This window comes from Symphalangus syndactylus, chromosome 22 (assembly GCF_028878055.3).
Source record: "Symphalangus syndactylus isolate Jambi chromosome 22, NHGRI_mSymSyn1-v2.1_pri, whole genome shotgun sequence".
NCBI classification, from domain to species: domain Eukaryota; kingdom Metazoa; phylum Chordata; class Mammalia; order Primates; family Hylobatidae; genus Symphalangus; species Symphalangus syndactylus.
Window position 1 is genome coordinate 41334925 of NC_072444.2, and position 20895 is coordinate 41355819.

Genomic DNA, 20895 nt, shown 5'->3' on the forward strand with positions numbered 1-20895 from the left:
TCCCATCTCAGCCTCCTCAGTAGCTGGGACTACAGACGCATGCCACCACACCTGGCTAATTTTTTGTATTTTTGTAGAGACAGGGTTTTGCCATGTTGCCCAGGCTGGTCTCAAATTCCTGGACTCAAGCGAACCTACCACCTCAGCCTCCCAAAGTGTTGGGTTTATAGACATGAACCACAGCACCTGGCCTTTTTTTCTTTTATTTATTTGGTTCACGGTTCTGCAGACTGTTGTCCTGAAACTTTAACAAGCTGATTCTAGATACATTCTATGTTATATATTTTACCAAACGTGTATCTACTACTGCATTTTGAGAGTTTGAACAAAACTTGCAAGTCGTTACCTCGAGGTAAATGAGAAGCTCCAATGTGAAGAGGGGGCCCAGGAGCATTGCTGCGGATGATAGACATTTGCACATTTGTAGTCATGATGTGATGCAGGTTACTAGGATGGCCCTGAAAGAAAGAGGATAGAACGTTATTTTTACATGTTTGGTCTTAGCCATTGCCTTTAGGAAGTCACCTGCCTCCAAATGTGGGTCAGGTTGTTTCTTTTAGATAGCGAGTATCCCAAGGGAAAGGGCTAAGGACATTCAGCTTGAGCTACTTTTAATGCCATACCGTACTATGAATGGTGCTAACAGGCATGTGAGAAGTATGAGGACCCCACAACTGCTGCAGGCCCACATAATAACAGATAATATGCTTTCATATCTACGTTTAGAAACTCTCATCTGTAATATTACCTTTCACACTTGTTTTCTCTGTCCTGGCCAAATGCTTATTTTTTTTCCCATTCTCACTATTTCCTTTACATACCACTGCATCCATCCATTCTTTAAGCTTTGTCATTTCTAAGTAAATGTCAGTTAGTATCCAACAGGTGCTCCCCTACCAGTTCTTCAGTTCAACCCTGAAATGTCCCTTACATTCTCCCAAACCACAGAGGTCAGGGCTTCTCAGCTAAGGGTTCTGGTACTTCTGAGAGTACTCAGCAGTATGACAAAAGGAAAAAACACAGTACACCTCTTTGGGATATAAATTTTTCTTGAAAATGTGAAGGGAAAGTTTTTAGTTTTTTCTCCAGGTAAAAAATGTAAAACAATTAATCAAGTACACAGCAGAGTAGGATTGCAAAATTTCACAAAAAAACCTTAAAACAGAAGACTTCAAAATAAATGTTCGCAACTAAGGCTGGGTGCGGTGGCTCATGCCTGTAATCCCAGCACTTTGGGCGGCCGAGGCGGGTGGATCATTTGAGGTCAGGAGTTGGAGACCAGCCTGGCCAACATGGTAAAACCCCATCTCTATTAAAATAAAAAAATTAGCTGGGCGTGGTGGCGCACACTTGTAATCCCAGCTACTCAGGAGGCTGAGGCAAGAGAATCGCTTGAACACGGGAGGTGGAGGTTGCAGTGAGCCAAGATTGCACCACTGCACTCCAGCCTGGGTGACACCGTGAGATTCTGTCTCAAAAAAAAAAGAAAAAAAAAAAGTTTGCAACTAGAGAGCTGCTTGAGGTAACCTATCCCAAGAGATGCACATCTGCTCTCCTCAGAGAAACCACAGAGCAGCACTGCCTACCCCCGGGAGGAGGTTCTTGACACTAAAACCAAACACGAACCAGACTCCAGACTCCTCAAGGACATAGACTGTTTCATCTAGATTTATGTATCACACTGAGGGTTGAATCGAGCATCTAGTAGCTACTCAATAAATTCTGACTAAATAGCCACTATGGATACTGGCTTCTACTCCCTTTACAGTTATCCTTCTCTCTCAAACCTACTATCTTCACTTGCAGGTATCAGTGACTGTTTAATCTTTTTTTATTACCGTGCCTAATGTACTGCTAGCATTCAATAAATCATGATCAACAGTTTGGCATTTCAGTTCGAAAATCAGCAAATTAAAAGGAAGGAAAAACCTGCTGTCCACTGATTGTTGCCACAGGAATGGCTGAAGCTTGAGGGATGCTACTCTCCATGGTAACGGTAACCTGCCCTGGAACCTTGGGGGGAAGTGACAGGGTAGAAGGTGGAGCAGGAGCAATGGGACGGCTAGGCATGGTGGGCTTCGGGGGCGGCTGCAAACAGAAAACCACACAAAACATATCAATGGCCTCATACTGGTGATGCGTTTCAATCCACAATTAAAAGTACACAAATCGAACCCGGAAAGTGCCAGGAAAGATGCCATAAGCTTTATACATTTTATCTATTAGCATCACAGTGTTTCCATTAAAGTACTAGCATTTCTATTTCACAGATAAATAAACATACAAAGCAAGGCTAACTGACTTGCTCAAAGCCACACACACAGTAAGAAGTAGAACTGGGAATAAAGCCCAGAGCTGTATGGCTCACAGCCCACACCCTTTCTTCTACATGATGCTGCCTCCCAAGTTTGGGTGGATTGAACAAAACTCCCAGTAACCGAAACATAACCCCAAGGTAATACACAGGCAATATTCTCAGAAACCCCTAAATTAACCAGTTATTAAAACAAACCTTAAAGAAGAGTGCCACTCCACTTGGTCCCATGGTACTGGGTTATCTGAACTTATAACATTACTGTCAGCTGGGCACAGTGGCTCACGACTGTAATCCCAGCAATCTGGGAAGCTAAGGCAGGCAGATCACCTGAGGTCAGGAGTTTGAGACCAGCCTGGCCAACATGGTGAAACCCCATCTCTACTAAAAATACAAAAATTAGCCAGGCATGGTGACGTGCGCCTGTAATCCCAGCTACTTGGGAGGCTGAGGCTGGAGAACTGCTTGAACCTTGGAGGTGGAAGTTGCAGTGAGCTGAGATCGCACCACTGCACTCCAGCCTGGATGACAGAGAAAGACTCCATCTCAAACAAAAACAAAAACAAAACATTAGTGTCATTAAGCCCCCACTGCTAAATCTGACTGGCTTAAAAAAAAAAAAAGAGGGTCCCTTTAAGATTATATCTAACTTAACATGCCCATAAGTTGAATAATATCAATACCAAAATGGATAACAGCAAAGATCCTATGATGCCAACTGCCTAGCAGCACAAGACAAGGCACTGCAGAAAATCAGGGCTGAGTTACACAAAGGAGCTGAACTCATAGGTCATAAAGAAAAAATGAAATATGATCCTAAGATACAGCTTAAGATTTTGTACAAATTGTTACAAACAGCCAGTCTTGAGCTCTGGTTCGGTGTGAAGTTTTAACCCTCTCCATTACCTTCATAAGTCCCTCCGAAAATGAAAGTGGCACTGCTGGCGTCAGGTGTGCTGGCGGGGCTGTCACTGCAACAGGTGTGGCTGATGCGACAGCATGGTGTGTCGACAACATCTGCACCTGTGGATAGGGCCTTACCACAACAGGCTCTTGCTTCTCCTCCCGGGACTGGAGGGAGCTGCTGGAACTCATGTGCTCCCTGGCACTGACTTCAGAATCTCGACCAGATTCATCATTGACTAGTAAAGACATTAAGAGTGAGACAGTATGTCACAGTCTCCCAGTGTAAGATAGCAGCACAGACAAGAGTGGCACCTGAAGTTAAATCTCAGGATTGACAAAGTGGCCATTTCCTTGTGTTTTCTTAACAAGGTCAATGTGGGCACTGGATTCTCCTGACGGACATCAGACAAAAGAGCTACAACTGTGAAATATAGAATTTATTCTGGATATTGTAGCCTTATGAATAAACTACCTGAAAATCATCTAAAATGAGCCGAAATAGTTAAAAGTACAATATAGGATGTAAGACAATTTCATTTCAAACATCCTCTGAAAAAGTTATAAAAGCCTGACATTAAAAAGATATTTTATGCTGGCCAACATGGCAAAACCCTCTCTCTACTAAAAATACAAAACAAAAACAAAAACCACTTTTTGTAATCCCAGCTACTTGGGAGGCTAAGGTGGGAGGATTGCCTGAGCCCAAAAGGCGGAGGTTGCAGTGAGCCAAGATTGCGTCACTGCACTCTAGCCTGGGCGAGAGAGAAGACTGTCTCCAAAAAAAAAAAAACAAAAAAAACCAGTATGGCTGGTGCAGTGGCTTGCACCTGCAATCCTAGCATTTTGAGAGGCCAAGCAGATCCCTTGAACCCAGGAGTTCAAGACCAGCCTTGGCAACACAGTAAGACTCCATCTCTGTAAAAAATTTAAAAATTAAATGGGCATGGTGGCATGCACCCGTAATCCCAGCTATATTGGAGGCAAAGGGAGGAGGCTCACTTAACCCTGGGAGGTCAAGGCTGCAGTGAGCCTAGCCATGATTGTGCCACTGCACTCCAGCTTGGATGACACAGTGAGACTCTGTCTCAAAAAAAAAAAAAAAAAAAAAAAAAGGTGGTGGGGGATTGAGCACAGCAGCTCACGCCTGTAATCCTAGCACTTTGGGAAGCCAAGGCAGGCCGATCATTTGAGGTCAGGAGTTCCAGACCAGCCTGACCAACATGGTGAAACCCTGTCTCTACTAAAAATACAAAAAAATTAGCCGGGCATGGTGGTACACACCTATAATCTCAGCTACTAGGGAAGATGAGGCAGGAGAATCACTTAAACCCAGGAGATGGGAGGTTGCAGTGAGCTGAGATTGCGCCACTGCACTCCTGCCTGGGTAACAGAGTGAGGCTCCGTCTCAAAAAAAAGAAAAAAAAAAAAGATATTTTAAGTACAGTTCCTAACTTTAAGAACATACAATTTTTCAAAACTGAGGGACAGAGATAGGAGAGATATTTTCCACTGTGCGCTCTTTTTCTTTTGGTGTTTTGGACTACCAGAAAACATAATCTATTTAAATTTTTTTTTTAATTAAAAAAAAATTTTTTTTGAGACAAAGTCTTGCTCTGTCTTCCAGGCTGTAACGCAGTGGCAGGATATCAGCTCACTGCAGCTTCAAACTCCTGGACTCAAGTGATCCTCTGCTTCAGCTGCCCAAGCAGCTAAGACTACAGGTGCACGCCACCACGCCTGGCTAATTCTTTTATTTTTTTATGAAGACAGAGTTCCACTATGTTGCCTGGTCTGGTCTTGAATACCTGGGATCAAGTGTTCCTCTCACCTCTGGCATCCCAAAGTGCTGAGATTACAGGTGTGGGCCACTGCACCTGGCCTATTTAAAAATTAAGTATTTAAAAATTCAGTGGAGGCCGGGCGTGGTGGCTCATGCCTGTAATCCCAGCACTTTGGGAGGCCAAGGCAGGGAGATCACTTGAGGTCAGGAGTTCGAGATCAGCCTGGCCAACATGGTGAAACCCTGTGTCTACTAAAAATACAAAAAATAGCCAGGTGTGATGGTGCACACCTGTAATCCCAGATACTCAGGAGGCTGAGGCCAGAGAATTGCTTGAGCCCAGGAGGCAGAGGTTGGGAGATCCTGCCGCTGCACTCCAGCCTGGGGGACAAGAGCAAGACTCAGTGTCAAAAAAAAAAAAAACTAAGTGGAAAAAAATCAAGAGAACAATACTAATGTAATAAAGGAAGAGCCTGTGAAAATACTAACTCATATTTGTCTATAACTTTTCCAAAATAATATTTTCTCTGAGCATAAAGATAACATTTACTTATGTAGAGAATTTAAATTATTTGGAGTACCATAAACAAAGTAATGTTGCCCCCAAACTTACCCCACAAATGCACCAACACTTAAAGTTTTGGTGACAGTTCTCGCCTCTTAAATTTTGGGTTTTTATTCATTTGACTTTTTTTCCTTGAAGTATGATTTTCATAAAGATAAGTGAACAAATGTTAGCTGTGCAGCTCAATGGACTTTCATAAACTGAATAAACCTGAGTAAATAGCACCCAGCTCAAGATAGAAAACATTATTCGTCCCCCAGAGACCCAAATTAGTTTGGCCCTATTCTAGCCACTATCCTCCCAAGGAAATCAATCTTCTACCTTGTAACACTATAGATTAGTATTGTCTGTTTTTGAACTTTACATAAACAGACTCATAACAAATACACCCTATTGTGCTTTGCCTTTTTCACTTACAGGTATGAGATTCATCCACATTAGTGTACACAGCTGTAGATCTTTCATTCTCAATGCCGTATATAGTACGACACATGAGTAACGTACAAATTATCCATTTGACTCTTCAGAGGCACTTTAGTTTTCAGTTTTTTCCTATTTTGAATAGTGCTAGTAATGTTCTTGTACATGTCTTTTGGTGAACATATGTATCACTTCTACTCAACATATACCTAGGAGTGGAACTACTGAGTAGAGAATACTGCATGATTTTTTAAAGGTGAAATGGGGCCGGGCACAGTGGCTCACGCCTATAATCCCAGCACTTTGGGAGGCTGAGGCAGGTAGATCACCTGAGGTCAGGAGTTCAAGACCATCATCCAACATGGTGAAACCCCGTCTCCACAAAAATACAAAAATTAGCCGGGCATGATGGCGGTTGCCTGTAATCCCACCTACTCGGGAGGCTGCGGCGGAAGAATCGCTTGAACCCAGGAGGCAGAGGTTGCAGCGAGCCAAGACTGTGCACTCCAGCCTGGGCAACGAAGCAAGACTCTGTCTCAAAAAAAAAAAAAAAAAAAAAAAAAAAAAAAAAAAAAAAAAGTGAAATGGGATTCTATCGTATAGATGTACTATAGCTTTTAAAATCACTGTATCATTGATGGGCTTTTAGGTTATTTCCAAATTTTTGCTTTTATCAACAATCTTGTCCAGTGATCTCTTCAGGAAAAAATTTCTAAAAGTACAAGTGCTGGATGAAAAGACTGATGTGGCTGGGCGCGGTGGCTCAAGCCTGTAATCCCAGCACTTTGGGAGGCCAAGGTGGGCGGATCACAAGGTTAGGAGTTTGAGACCAGCCTGGCCAATATGGTGAAACCCTGTCTCTACTAAAAATACAAAATTAGCCGGGCATGGTGGCGGGCGCCTATAGTCCCAGATACTGGGGAGGCTGAGGCAGCAGAATTGCTGGAACCTGGAAGGTGGAAGTTGCAGTGAGCCGACATCGCGCCACTGCACTCCAGCCTGGGCAAAAGAGCGAGACTCCATCTCAAAAAAAAAAAAAACAAAAAACAAAAAAAAACCAAAAAACAAAAAAACAGAGAGGAAAGAAAAGACTGATATACACTTTCTTTTTCACTATATATTGACTTTTCTCCCAGGTCATTCAGAATTTTAAAAATTTTGATCTATAAAACCTCTTTATTGGGGAATAAATCACATAGAATAACACCACTGGTTTACAAGAAAAGTTCAATAATTTTTTTACAAATATCCTCAGTAACACCAAGGAGCAGAATGGTTGGGTCAAATGGTAAGTATATGTTTAACTTTGCCGAAGTCATTTCCAAAGTGGTTGTAGCATTGTCTGTTCCCATTAGAGTATACAAGAGTTCCAGCTGCTTCTCTTCCTTACTCATGCTTGATATACAGCCATTCTAGTGGGTTGTAGTGTGTGTCTCACTGTAGTTTTAATTAGCATTTCCATGATGACTAGTAATATTGAACATCTTTTTATGTGATCCCAGCCCATTCACATATATCTTCTTTAGTGACGTGCTTGTTTTTGTCCATTTTAATCAATTAGCTTTACTGAGGTACAATTTACATATAAAATTCACTAATTCTTTGTGTAATATTAGATAAATGTTCGCAAAAGTATACAGCGGTATAACACAATCATGATACAGATCATTTCCTGTTACTCCAATAAGTTCATTTATACCCCTTTGTAGTCAATTCCCTCCCCCCAACCTATATTCTCCAGAAACCACTGATCTGCTTTCTGTCACTATGGCATAGTCTTTTCTGGAATTTCATATAACACAATCATACCATCTGTAGTCCTATGTATCTGGATTCTCTCCTTAGTGTAATGTTACTGAGGGTTAGCTATAATGTTATGTGTATTGGTAGTCTGGTCCTTTTTATTGCCAAATAGTATTCCACTGCACGGATGGAGACACAACAATTTGCTTATCCAGTCACCATCTGATACACATTTGGTGAGAACCCTGTTTTGGCTATTATGAATACAGTTTCTATGAACATGTGAATATAAGTCCTTGTATAAACATACATTTTCATTTACCTTTGATAAATACCTATGGAATGAGATTGCTCAGTGGTGTGGTAAGCGTATATTTAATTTTATAAGATGCTGCCAAATTGTTTCTTGAAGTGGCTAGCCATTTTGCATTCCCAACAATAAAGTATGAGTTCTATTTGTGCCACAACCATACCAACACTTGGTATTGTCAGTCTTTGTAATTTCAGTCTTTCTACTGGATGTGCAGTAGTTTCTCACAGTGGTTTTAATTTGCACTGCCCTGAGGATTAATAATGGTGAGCATCTTCTCATGTGCTTCTTTGGGATTTATCTAGCTCTTCTGTATCTACTCAAATATTTTCCCGTTTTAAAAAAAAATCAGGTTGTTTGTCTTTTTACTACTGCGTTATAAGTTCTTGTTTTTTTTTTCCCTGGAGACAGGATTTCACTCCGTCACCCAGGCTAGGGTGCAGTGGTAACATCTCAGGTCACTGCAACCTCTGCTTCCCAGGCTCAAGCGATCCTCCCACCTCAGCCTCTCAAGTAGCTGGGACTATAGGCATGAGCCATCACACCCGGCTAATTTTTTTTTTTTTTTTTTTTTTTTTTTGAGACGGAATCTTGCTCTGTTGCCCAGGCTGAAGTGCAGTGGCACGATCTTGGCTCACTGCAAGCTCTGCCTCCCAAGTTCAAGTGATTGTCCTGCCTCAGCCTCCCGATTAGCCGGGATTACCGGCACCCACCACCACGCCCAGCTAATTTTTGTATTTTTAGTAGAGACAGGTTTCACCACGTTGGCCAAGCTGGTCTCGAACTCCCACCCTCAGGTGATCTGCCCACCTCAGCCCCCCAAAGTGCTAGGATTACAGGCATGAGCCACTGTAAAATTAGCCTGGCCTCGGCTAATTTTTGTATTTGTTTTAGAAACGGGGATTTGCCAGGTTGCCCAGGCTTATCTCAAACTCCTGAGCTCAAAGCGATCCACCTGCCTTGGCCTCCCATGGTGCTGGGGTAACAGGCATGAGCCTACCACACCCAGCCTTTCTTCCCCCATAAAGATGTTATGATCTTCCAGCACCATTTTACTGAAAAAACTATCAGGCGCGGTGGCTTATGCCTGTAATCTCAGCACTTTGGGAGGCCGAGATGGGCAGATTAAGAGGTCAGATTGAGACCATCCTGGCTAACACAGTGAAACACCATCTCTACTAAAAAATACAAAAAATTAGCCGGGCACGGTGACGGGTGCCTGTAGTCCCAGTTACTCAGGAGGCTGAGGGAGGAGAACGGCGTGAACCTGGGAGGCGGAGCTTGCAGTGAGCCGAGATTACGCTACTGCACTCCAGCCTGGGAGACAGAGCGAGACTCCGCTTCAAAAAAAAAAAGAAGACTATCATTTCCCTATTGAATTACTTAGGAACTTTTATCAAAAATCAATTGGCTATATATATCTGGTTCTATTTCTAGATCCTCTACCTGAGTTTTTGTGGAAGACAGTCTTGTTATTCTAAAGAATAATAATAATAATTTTCTTCTAGAGAAAATAACATCTAAGTTGAAACTTGAAAAAAGAAGGAATTAGCCAAATAAGTAAGTATATGGAAAGGAAGAAGGAGGACTATGGCAAAAGGAAAAGAATGTGCAAAGTCCCAAAGTCATGAAATTGGGAACTTTTAAATCATTTATTTAGAAATACGAGTAGATACCATCGAGCAGGAGTCATAAAGTAGCTTAAAGTCACTTCAAGTCTAAAGAGAACTAAAATAAATTTATAACAAAAACTAAGTTGGCGGCCACGCAAGTGGCTCACACCTGTAATCCCAGAATTTTGGGAGGCCTAGGCGGGAGGATACCCCGAGGCCAGGAGTTTGAGACAAGCCTGGTCAACATAGCAAGACTCCATCTCCATTGGAAAAAAAAAATTAAGTTGGCAGGAGGAAGGCTAAATAGTGAGACATGAGGCTGGAACATTAGACAAGGGCCACAGCTCATAAGAAAACGCAGAGCAATTAAAGATGCCTCCAGCCCAGCACAGTGACTCATACCTGTGATCCTAACACTTTGGGAGGCTGAGAACGGAGGATTACTTGAGTCCAGGAGTTTGAGACCAGCTCGGGCAACATTGTGAGATCCCCTCTTTACAAAAAAATTTAAAATTAGCTGAACATGTGGCTGGGTGTGGTGGCTCATGCCTGTAATCCCAGCACTTTGGGAGGCCAAGGAGGGTGGATCACTTGAGGTCTGGAGTCCGAGATTAGCCTGGCCAACATGGTGTAACCCTGTCTCTACTAAAAATACAAAAAAAAAAAAAAAAAATTACCCAGGCATGGTAGCGCATGCCTGTAATCCCAGCTACTCAGAGGCTGAAGCATGAGAATCACTTAAACCCAGGAGGCACAGACTGCAGTGAGCTGAGATCGCGCCACTGCACTCCAGCCTGGGCCACAGAGTGACACTGTCTCAAAAAATTTAAAAAAAATAAAATTAGCTGGGCAGCCCAAAAGATCAAGGCTGCAGTGAGCTGTGATTATCCCACTGTACTCCCGCTTGAGTGACAGAGTGAGACCCTGTTGCGTAAAAAAAAAAAAGGCCTCAGCTACTGGTTTGAGCAATGAGTAGACAGTGGTATCATTTACCATAAGGAACATCAGAATCGAGTGGTGAAGAAAAAGGAATAGAAAAGCATTTATTTCACTTTGCAATGTCATATATTTACTTAATACATAGAGAAAAAGAGTATTTGAAGGAATTCCTCAACTTCAGCACTGCTGACTGGACTGGATACTTCTCTGTTGTGGGGGGCTTCCCATTACCTTGTAGGATGTTAAGCAGTATCCCTGACCTCTACCTATCAGATGCCAATAGTACTCTTTAGTTGTGACAACCAAACCGTCTTTAGATATTGCCAAGTATTCCCCTGGAGGAAAAATCACCTCCCCAAACACCCGTCACTGAGAACCACTAATTTCTACCACTCAAAGGGTGTAAGACTAAAAATCAAGTTTTATCTATGTGTATACAATCAGCCCTCTGTATCCATGGATTCTCTGATGTGAATTCAACCAACTTTGGATGTTAAATATTCAGGGGGGAAAAAAAACCTGGTTGCATCTGTACTAAGCACATACAGACTTTTTTCTCTTGTCATTATTCCCTTAGCAATACAGTATAACAACTATTTACATACCATTTATGTTGTAGTAGGTATTACAAGTAATCTAGAGGTGATTTAAAATATACTGGAGGATAGGTATAGGTAATATGCAAACACTATACCATTTTACATCAGAAAGTGGAGCATCATGGATTTTGGTATCTGAGGTGGGTCCTGGAAACAATCCCCCACAGACACCACAGGGAAACCGCATATCCTTTGTTTTCCACTTCTTTTCCTAGATAATAAACTCCTAAAAGGCAAGATCTGTTCCTTAAACACCTCTGGGTTCCCTCACAGCACTAATGCTATACTCCTGGACATTAATTAAACAAGAATATATTAATGCATTTCAAAAATAGTTCTTACAGGCACGCTCTGCTGTAAGTTGCATGTGTACTCTATGTGAATGAAGTGATTAAAACAGGAAGGAAAAAAAGCCTTGTTTAAATTAGAATAGTAATATACCCTTTCTTCAAATTCAAGAAACAAGAATTTACTAAAATCCTAGAAGGAATCTGCTAATTTTTAAGTTAGAAAACTGGTAATATTCTTAAAGTAGGAAGAAATATATTAGAATATTACATATCTCACCTGTAGCAGCTGGGTTTATCAATCCAGCAGAACCACTGTTTGCAATCTGAGAAGGGGCCTGGCTCAGCCCAGTAGAAGGGGCTCCTAACCGAGGAAACTGTTGAGAACTCATTTCCACCTGTAGTACATACAGTTATATGGTTATTACTAGATTCTGAGATCTGAATCAATACTGAGAAATTAAAGCATCTTTAGTACCTATGAGATAGTCCCTTGGAAAAGCAAATGCTGCATCATTTATTTAAAAACAATAACTTCGGATCAATATAAATGCAGACATTATCTAAACTACCTAAGTTTTCTACCAATACTGTTTATACGGAGCTGGCGGGTACTATGACCCTCCATAAATACTTGTGGATTGCTATGCTAAAAAAATCACCATTGAATCCTGTACAAGAGTCACATGACAGGTATTACCACAATGCATGTGTATTTCTCTGTGTAAAGTTTTATGGAAAATGGCATGTCTCTTTGAAACACTCAAATCTCACAACAAGGTGAACAGAACTGTGATTAGTATGTCATAGGAACATTCGGAGGAAGATATCCAGCCCTAAGAAAGGATCGGATATCTTACATCCAGACCTGATGCAAAAGGAATTCTCCAGTGCTTTTCGGCAAAGGCATCCATTTACGGATTTCCTTTTCTTTCCCTTTCACAGACCCCCTCACAGAGCCAGAGGACCCTACACCTTCTCCATCTTCCCTAAAATCGCCCCCCGCTTTTCTCTCAGGAGCCAAGCGATCTCCCCTGATTCGCCCGCAACCCCACCCCACCGCGAAGCCCCCGCTGAGACCGGAGGACGCCGGTTTCCAGACACCTCGGAGTGTGAGACCCCCCCGTCTCCGGGGTGGGGGTGCGGACGGGCGATCTGGGGACCCGACCACAAGACGAGCACTGTGCCTCTTTACCTGTAGCCGCCGCCCGCCGCCCGCACCGCCCGCTTCTATCTCGCCGGCCTGGGGGTGCCGCGGAGGGCCCATCTCAGCGGCGGCGATGTGCTCGGCGGGCGCGGGGAGGGATCGCGGCGGCGGCGCCCGGGGCCCGCCGCTGTCCAGCCCCGCTGGCCCCACTCACCCCCGCCACCCGGCCGCCGCTGTGCTTGCAGTCCTCTTCCCCCGAAAACCTGCCCCTGCCTCCCCCGCCCGCCCATTGGCCCCACGCCCGGCGCGTCAGTGGAGGCTCAGGACCAATCCACAGCGACCTGCAAGCTCAGAGCCCGCCCCACCCTCCCGCCGACCGCCAGCCAATCAGGCGCGAGCCTGGCCGGGGCGGCCCAAACCCCTCGAGGCTGAGCCAATGGCAGAGGAAGACAGCCGCCCCCGGCGAGGGGGGCGGGGAGCGGGGAGGCCCCGCCTCGGCCAGGGTCTGAAAGCGGCGGGCGCAGGGCCCGGATGTGGAGAGTCACTTTAAACTGCTCTAGGAGCCAAACTCCCTGGGCCGCCCGCCCGCCCGCGCTCCCCCGGCCGCTCTGCTTCCCCGCCAAGGCCCACGTCCGCCACGCCCCCACGCCCGGGTCAGCCCACCCCTCCCGGTGCCTCTCCCTTCCTCGCCACAGGACACCCAGCCCCTGTCGCCGGCCCAACCGCCGTGCCCAGCTCGCGAAAGAGCCGCGGTCCGAGCCGCAGGAGACGAGGATCCTCTGCCCTTCCCCGGGGACGCGCCACGGGACGGACGCTGCAGCCCGGCTCGGCCGCCCCGCCCCCTCGTCTCCTCCCCTTCCCTCCCGGGCGCCCGTCCCGCCATTACCTGAGTGCTGCGCCCAGTGGCCGCCGCGCCGCCTTGAGCTCGCTCCCGCGCGCTCTCCGTCTGCGGGGCCGACGTCCCCAGGCTCCGGACTCGCAGCCACCGCCGGGGAGCTAGCACTCTGCCCCCCACCCCTCACTCCAGCGCCGCTGCTTCCGCCGCCGTAACGAGCCTCCCGTCTATTGGCTGGCGCAGGCCCCGCCCCCTGCCGAGTCAGCCAGTCGCCGGTGGTCATGAGCGGGAGAGCGGACGGGCCCGCCCCTCTGAGCCGCGGCGTCCTCTGGGAAATGTAGTCGCGGGAGCCAGGAGGGCGGGCCGCGAAGGAGGTGGAGAGCGCCGGGGCGGGGCCGCAGGCGACCCGGCCAGGGCAACACACCCCTTTGCTGTCTGAAGTCGGTTCTGCCTTTTCTCTTGGCTAAGTGAGAAGACAGTGGATCCCACCCTGTGCCTTAACCTGAGGGCACTGGGTTTCATTTTCCCCGGGGGGAGGCGCGGCTCGGGAAAGGGTAATGGAGGCCAACTGCGGCGGCCAAGGGATCCGCGGGCCGGGCCAGTGTCGTGACGGTGCCCGCCTCCCTATGCCGCGAGTGGGACTCGGTGTCCCCACCGGGGACCGCGGTCGGCACAGCCTACGCGCGGCGGGAGCCGCCAGGCGCAGCGCGGGCGCGGCTCTGTGAAAGCAGGCCGGCAGGGCGCAGGGCTCTGGGCGGCCGGGGCGCACCTGCGCGCGCTTTCCGGATTATAAAGGAGCTGAAGGGGGCAGTTTTGTCATTTTATTTGGGGTCCAGGGTTGGAGTTTATGCACCTGTAGAAGACTTAGCCATATCTTTTGAGGCCATATTTGCGTCTGATAAGAGATTAAGTCTCCCTCTTCCCTTGCCAGATGGTAATTTAGGCCTGGAGTTTTGTGGTTAGTTAGGAAATAAATGGGGCTCAGACCCCCCTCTTCCTATCATGCACAGCTGTGTAAGACAACTGCTTGGTTAGAAGAGAGTAGCTCCTGGCTATAGCCCAGGGATGAGTCTCAGATACTCCTCCTCTTCAAGCCACTTTCCTTTTCCACCTTCCTCCCTTCATTCTCAAACTTCTGAAGAGTGACTGCTGTGATAGACTTCAGCCTCCTCTCCGCCTAGGCAGTCCTTATCCCTTTTGGAGTTGCCACTCTTCTCAGACTGCTCCCCAAAAGTTGCCAACACCTACTCAACTTCAAACCCATCGGTCCTCACTTAGATCTCATCTTGTTTAGCTTACTGACCAGTAGTAATTCCTCCTCATATCTTCCCGTGGCCTCTAGAACTAGGCTGTCTCCTGCTTCTCCTATCTCAAGCTCCATTATACCTCCTCTTTCTCATAAATACAGTATTCTTCAGGGCTCCAACACGCTAATGCTATACTGCCTTCCTAAATGGTTTAATGTATTTCCACAGTTTCAAATGTCATCCTTTTTGTTTTTTGTTTTTTTGAGACGGGTTCTCAGTTCAGCCCAAGCTGAAGTCCAGTGGCGTGATCACAGCTCATTGCAGCCTTGACTTCCTGGGCTCAACTAACCTCTTGCCTCAGCCTCCTGAGTAGCCAGGACTGCAGGTGCATGCCACCACACCCCGCTAAACATATGTATATATATATATATATATATATATATATATGCTGGGCACATGGCTGACGCCTGTAATCCCAGCACTTTGGGAGGCCGAGGCAGGGGGATCACCTGAGGTTGGGAGTTTGAGACCAGCCTGACCAACATGGAAAAACCCCGTCTCTACTAAAGATACAAAATTAAATGGGAGAGGTGGCAAATTCCTGTAATCCCAGCTACTCGGGAGGCTAAGGCAGGAAAGTCGCTTGAACCCGGGAAGCAGAAGTTGCTGTGAGCCCAGATCGAGCCATTGCACTCCAGCCTGGGCAACAAGAGCGAAACTCTGTCTCAAAAATATATATTTATATATTTTATATATATAATATATATTTTTGAGATGGAATTGTATGTGTATATATGTATATATGTGTGTGTATATATATGTATATTACGTGTGTGTGTGTATATGTGTGTGTATATATATATATATATATATATTTTTTTTTTTTTTTTGTAGAGACAGAGTTCCACCATAGGCCCAGGCTGGTCTCGAACTCCTGGGCTTCAGCGATCTGCCCACCTCGGCCTCCCAATGTGCTGGCATTATAGGCATGAGCCACTACACCCAGCCTCAAATATCTTTGAAAATGTTACCTATGCATAGGTGACCTCTCTGAGTTGTATACCTGTATTTCCGCCTGATGGGCCAATCCACACAGAAGCCTTACAAGCCCCTCAAAGTTAATGTATTGAACACCTTTATTGATTTGCTTCACCTATGTACTCCCCTTGATACCTGGGTTTACTTACTGGCATCACCATGCTTTCTGTCTTCAGCTTCATATATGTTGTTTCACACTCTTCCATCTCCCACAGCCACCATATTACATTGATATGCACTTCTGCCTCCTTTTCTATTGTTTCCATAGCTGTGGCTCAAGCTGTCATTATTTATCTGAATTGCAGCAGTGCTGCTGCCCCCACTGAAATCTCTTCCTACACCCACTATGTCCTCCAGAATTCTTTTTCTAAATCACTAACTTGGATCTATCTTTCCCGTACACGGTGTTTTCGTATCTTCAGAATATATTCCAAATCCCTATGCCCATTATCCAAAGGCCTTAATAATTTAGTCTCTCCTACCTCTCCAAAAACTGGATACTCTGCCAACAACAGTTTCTACTAGTTATCTGCGCAGTTTGGCTTCCAGCATTTTGCTCTGGCCTGAAGTGTCTTCTAATAGGCTAGGATGCTCAGCAATCATCTAGAAGAGTTCTGCCAATTCTATAATGCCTAACCGGAAAGAAAACCGTTTCTCTTCTGCAAGAAGCCTTCCTCCAATTCCTCTCTTTTCCCCACCCTCTAGAATATTTCCATAGAACTTCCTCAGTACCTCTCTTAGAGCACTGATCTGTGTCTGCCCATATTCCTCCTGGAGTAGGCAAAGAGAGAAATTATTTATCTTTATATCTCCTATCAACAGGGTTTTAGATCCAGGAAGCATTCAATAAATGTGTGCTAAATATAATCACAAACACATCGGCGTTATTATATGATTGAAATTGGAGTTTTCCTGAGTTACTTGGGACAGCAGCTACGGCTTTATTCATCCATGTCTCTGGTCCTGCACATAGTGGACACTTAAAGGAAAACAGGTGCTTCACCCATCTTTTATCACTACGGTTTAGAATTCCCATCAACTGAGCTTGGTGTGCAGAAAACACACCTTGTGCCCCAGCCAGACTGAACCTTCTACACTCCTCAAGTATTCAAGCTCTATGCCAGTTTCAGGAGCTTATTAGTATTTGAGGTTCTGGAAAATTGTCCAGGCGCAGTGGCTCACACCTGTAATCCCAGCACTTTGGGAGGCTAAGCCAGACAGATCACTTGAAGTCAGGAGTTCGAGACCAGCCTAGCCAACAGGGTGAAACTCCATCTCTACTAAAAGTACAACAAGTACAAAAATTAATCCCAGCTACATGGGAGGCTGAGGCAGGAGAATCATTGAACTTGGGAGGCGGAGGTTGCAGTGAACCAAGACTGCACCACTACACTGCAGCCTGGGCGACAAAGCAAGACTCAGTCTCAAAAAATAAAAAATTCAAAAAAAAGTGTTGTCCACCCATGATCTTTTGAATGGATTCAGCAAAGATACAACAGGCATCATATCTGCTTGGTGATTTTCTAGAGAAAAGCAGATTCTCTATGTCAGTGTTCTGTGGAAGTCAGTCAGATGTCAGCAAATGGTCCCTGAGACTTGGTGATGTGATTGAAACCACTTTCGCAAAATCGTGACAGTGAGAGTTATCTAACATGGTTGACTCCATCCTACTTCTGACCTCCATGCTGTCTTTGGTTATTCCTGGGTATAGACCAAGCTACATTTCAGAATTTATAGTTTAACTTGAAAGCAAGGATGATAATAGTCCCTTTCTAAAACTAACCCCCTCCTTGCTTGGAGGCCAAAACCACCTTTGTAAACCAACAAAAGACCACAAGAATAGGATTATGAGAGGGGCCTGAACTCTGCTAAAATGTAGTCAGTTTCTATAATCCCTTACTGCTCAGGAGTCATGTGGCCAGAGGTCCCAATTGCTCCTATAGATAACATCACTGTTGTAAAGATTGTTTTTTTGAGGTATCTTTCATACTGATCCGATCTGAACTTGTGTCTCATGGCTCTACTGGTCCTGTGGCCCTACCTAGAGGCAGACTCAGCACACGAGGAATGTTTTCCATACCTCTATGATTTCATCCCCAACCAATCAGTAGCACTCATTCCCTATCCCCCCTGCTTACCAAATTGTTCATAAAAACCCTAAGCTCTGAGCCTTCAGGGAGACTGGTTTGAGTGATAAATCTAATTCTTCCCTGTTGCCCACCTCCTGTCAATTAAACACTTTCTCTGCTGTAATGCCAAGGTCTCAGTGGATTGATTTTGTCTGTACAGTGGACAGAAAGAACCCATTGGGTGATCCAACACTTCGTTGCATTTTTTTCCTCTTAAAAAATTTTGTTTTTAAGAATTCCAGGGCAAACTGGTGGTAGTAGCCTGCAACTTTTTATTGAACTTTTTATTGTGGAGCAGGGCTAACTCATAGGCAGAGTGCCCAGAGTCAGCCAGGTAATTACACTTTGGTGGGCCTGTTTACCATCGGACCCAGATGGTTCTCACTTAGTCACTGCATGAGCAGTCTAATGATACTGACTCTCTGCAGTTGCCCTCTGTCCAAATACTCCCCTTGACTCAACCTCCCAGTCAAGGAAATCCTAGTTTCTTCCAGGTCACTCATGTAACACGAGCATACCCTTATTTATCTCCAGCTTGTTGTATAGATTAAATGAGCTACACACATAAAGGATGTGTTGCTTTTGAGCTTGCCCGTATCCATTGTTTTTATAACTTCCATCTGTTTATTACCCTGGGCAAACTCAAGAGTCTCTCTCTTCCTGGTATCACATTCTATACCACTGCCCCCACCCCAGCAGCACCTATGCCAGGTGTGGCAGGATACTCTAGGATGGTCCCCCATGATCTCTTCCCAGTGGTCCTATCCTTATGTAGGAACCAAGGCAAAGGGATCATTCTTTTGCCTTGAGTGTAGGTAGGACCTGCAACTTTCTACTAACCGATGGCAAATGGCAGAGGTGGTGGGATGGCACTTCCTGTACAATGTTAACTTATACAGCCATGTGGTCCGTAGCAATGTTCTGCTCAAGGACAGACTGCATATATGACTAGTTCCATGAGATTATAATGGAGCTGAAAAATTCCTGTCATCTAGTGACCTTATAGCTGTCATAATATCTACTGCAAAGCATTATTCATATATTTGTGGTAATGTTGGTGTAAACAAAACTACTGAGCCAGGTGTGGTGGCTCATGCCTGCAATCCCAGCACTTTGAGAGGCTGGGGCAAGAGGATCACTTGAGCCAAGGAGTTCGAGACCAGCCTGGGCAGCATAGTGAGAAGCCATATCTATTTTAATTTTTTTTTCAAGACACAGTCTTGCTCTGTCACCCAGGCTAGAGTGCAGTGGCGTGATCTCGGCTCACTGCAACCTCCACCTCCTGGGTTCAAGCGATTCTCCTGTCTCAGCCTCCCGAGTAGCTGGGATTACAAGTGCGCACCACCACGCCTGGCTAATTTTTGTATTTTTAATAGAGATGGGGTTTCACCATGTTGGCCAGGCTGGTCTTGAACTCCTGACCTCAGGTGATCCTCCTGCCTCAGCTTCCCAAAGTGCTGGGATTACAGGCTTGAGCCAGTGTACCCGGCTGTCGTATCTATTTTAAAAGACAAAACAACAAACAAAACTACTGCTCTGCCAGTTGTATAAAAGTATATAACATACTTTTTTTTGTAGAGATGGGGTCTTGATATGTTGCCCAATCTGGTCTTGAACTCCTATGCTCAATCAATCTTCCCACCTCGGCCTCCTGAAATGCTGGGATTACAGGCATGAGCCACCGTGCCTGGCTTGTTTTCTTACCATAATATTTTTATATACCATAGTACCTATGTTGACAAAAAAAGCCAAACTTGGCCAGGCATGGTGGCTCACGCCTGTAATCCCAGCACTTTGGGAGGCTGAGGCTGGCAGATGACTTGAGGTCAGGAGTTCGAGACCAGTCTGGCCAACATGAGGAAACTCTGTCTCTACTAAAAAATACAAAAATTAGCCAGATGTGGCAGCGTGGACCTATAGTCCCAGCTACTGGGGAGGCTGAGGCATAAGAATCCCTTGAACCTGAATGGCAGAGGTTGCAGTGACCCGAGATGGCACCATTGCATTCCAGCCTGGGCGACAGAGTGAGACTCGATCCCAAAAAAAAAAAAAAAACCAAAATCTGTAAATTTTTTATTTTTTTATTTTTTTGAGACAGAGTCTCACTCTGTCACCCAGGCTGGAGTGCAGTGGCGCCATCTCAGCTCACTGCAACCTCTGCCTCCCGGGTTCAAGTGAGTCTCCTGCCTTAGCCTCCCGAGTAGCTGGGATTATAGGTGCCTGCCACCACGCCTGGCTAATTTTTGTATTTTTATTATTATTATTATTTTTTATGTTTTTGAGACGGAGTCTTGCTCTGTCACCCAGGCTGGAGTGCAGTGGTGTGATCTTGGCTCACTGCAAGCTCCGCCTCCCTGGTTCATGCCATTCTCCTGCCTCAGCCTCTGGAGTAGCTAGGACTACAGGTGCCTGCCACCACGGCCAGCTAATTTTTTTTTTTTTGGTATTTTTAGTAGAGACAGGGTTTCACCATGTTAGCCAGGATGGTCTCGATCTCCTGACCTCATGATCCACCAGCCTCGGCCTCCCAAAGTGCTGGGATTACAGGCGTGAGCCACCTCTCCCGGCCTAGTTTTGTATTTTTAGTAGAAACAGGGTTTCACTATGTTGGCCAGACTGGTCTCAAACTCCTCACCTCAGGTGATATACCTGCCTTGGCCTCCCAAAGTGCTGGGATTACAGGTGTGAGCCACCACACCCGGCCCAAACTCTGTAACATATTTAAACAGGTTTATTCTGAGCAAAATATGAGTAATGATGGCCTGAGGCACAGTCTCAAGTGGTCCTGAGAACGTGTGCCCAAGGTGGTTGAGTTACAGCTTGGTTGTATATGTTTTAGGGAGACGGATGACATCAACCAATACATGTGATGTATACATTAGTTCCATCTGGAAAGGCAGAAAAACTTGAAGCAGGGGAAGGGGTGCTTACAGGTTATAGGCGGATTCAAAGATTTTCTTTTTGTTGTTGTTGAGACAGGGTCTTACTCTGTTGCCCAGGCTGGACTGCAGTGGTGTGATGAT

At 45.5% G+C, this 20895-nt stretch overlaps 1 protein-coding gene across 11 annotated transcripts in view; it reads right to left on the reverse strand.

Moving 5' to 3' along the window:
• SAP130 (Sin3A associated protein 130) overlaps positions 1 to 13664 on the reverse strand; it is a 91558-nt gene extending 77894 nt beyond the window's left edge. For 3 of the 11 annotated variants that reach the window (XM_055261468.2, XM_055261472.2, XM_055261471.2), the window contains exons 1-5: positions 13510 to 13641; positions 11757 to 11874; positions 3221 to 3456; positions 1930 to 2088; positions 347 to 458 (exon numbers count right to left, since the gene is read on the reverse strand). In XM_055261468.2, coding sequence (XP_055117443.1) covers positions 347 to 458; positions 1930 to 2088; positions 3221 to 3456; positions 11757 to 11868 — 619 coding nt within the window. In that variant the 5' untranslated portion in view covers positions 11869 to 11874; positions 13510 to 13641. Of the gene's footprint in view, positions 1 to 346; positions 459 to 1929; positions 2089 to 3220; positions 3457 to 11756; positions 11875 to 12671; positions 12884 to 13509 lie in introns of those variants that run through there. The other 8 variants (XM_055261467.2, XM_055261465.2, XM_055261469.1 and 5 more) reach the window with 5 other exon arrangements.
• Positions 13665 to 20895: the final 7231 nt, after the last annotated feature.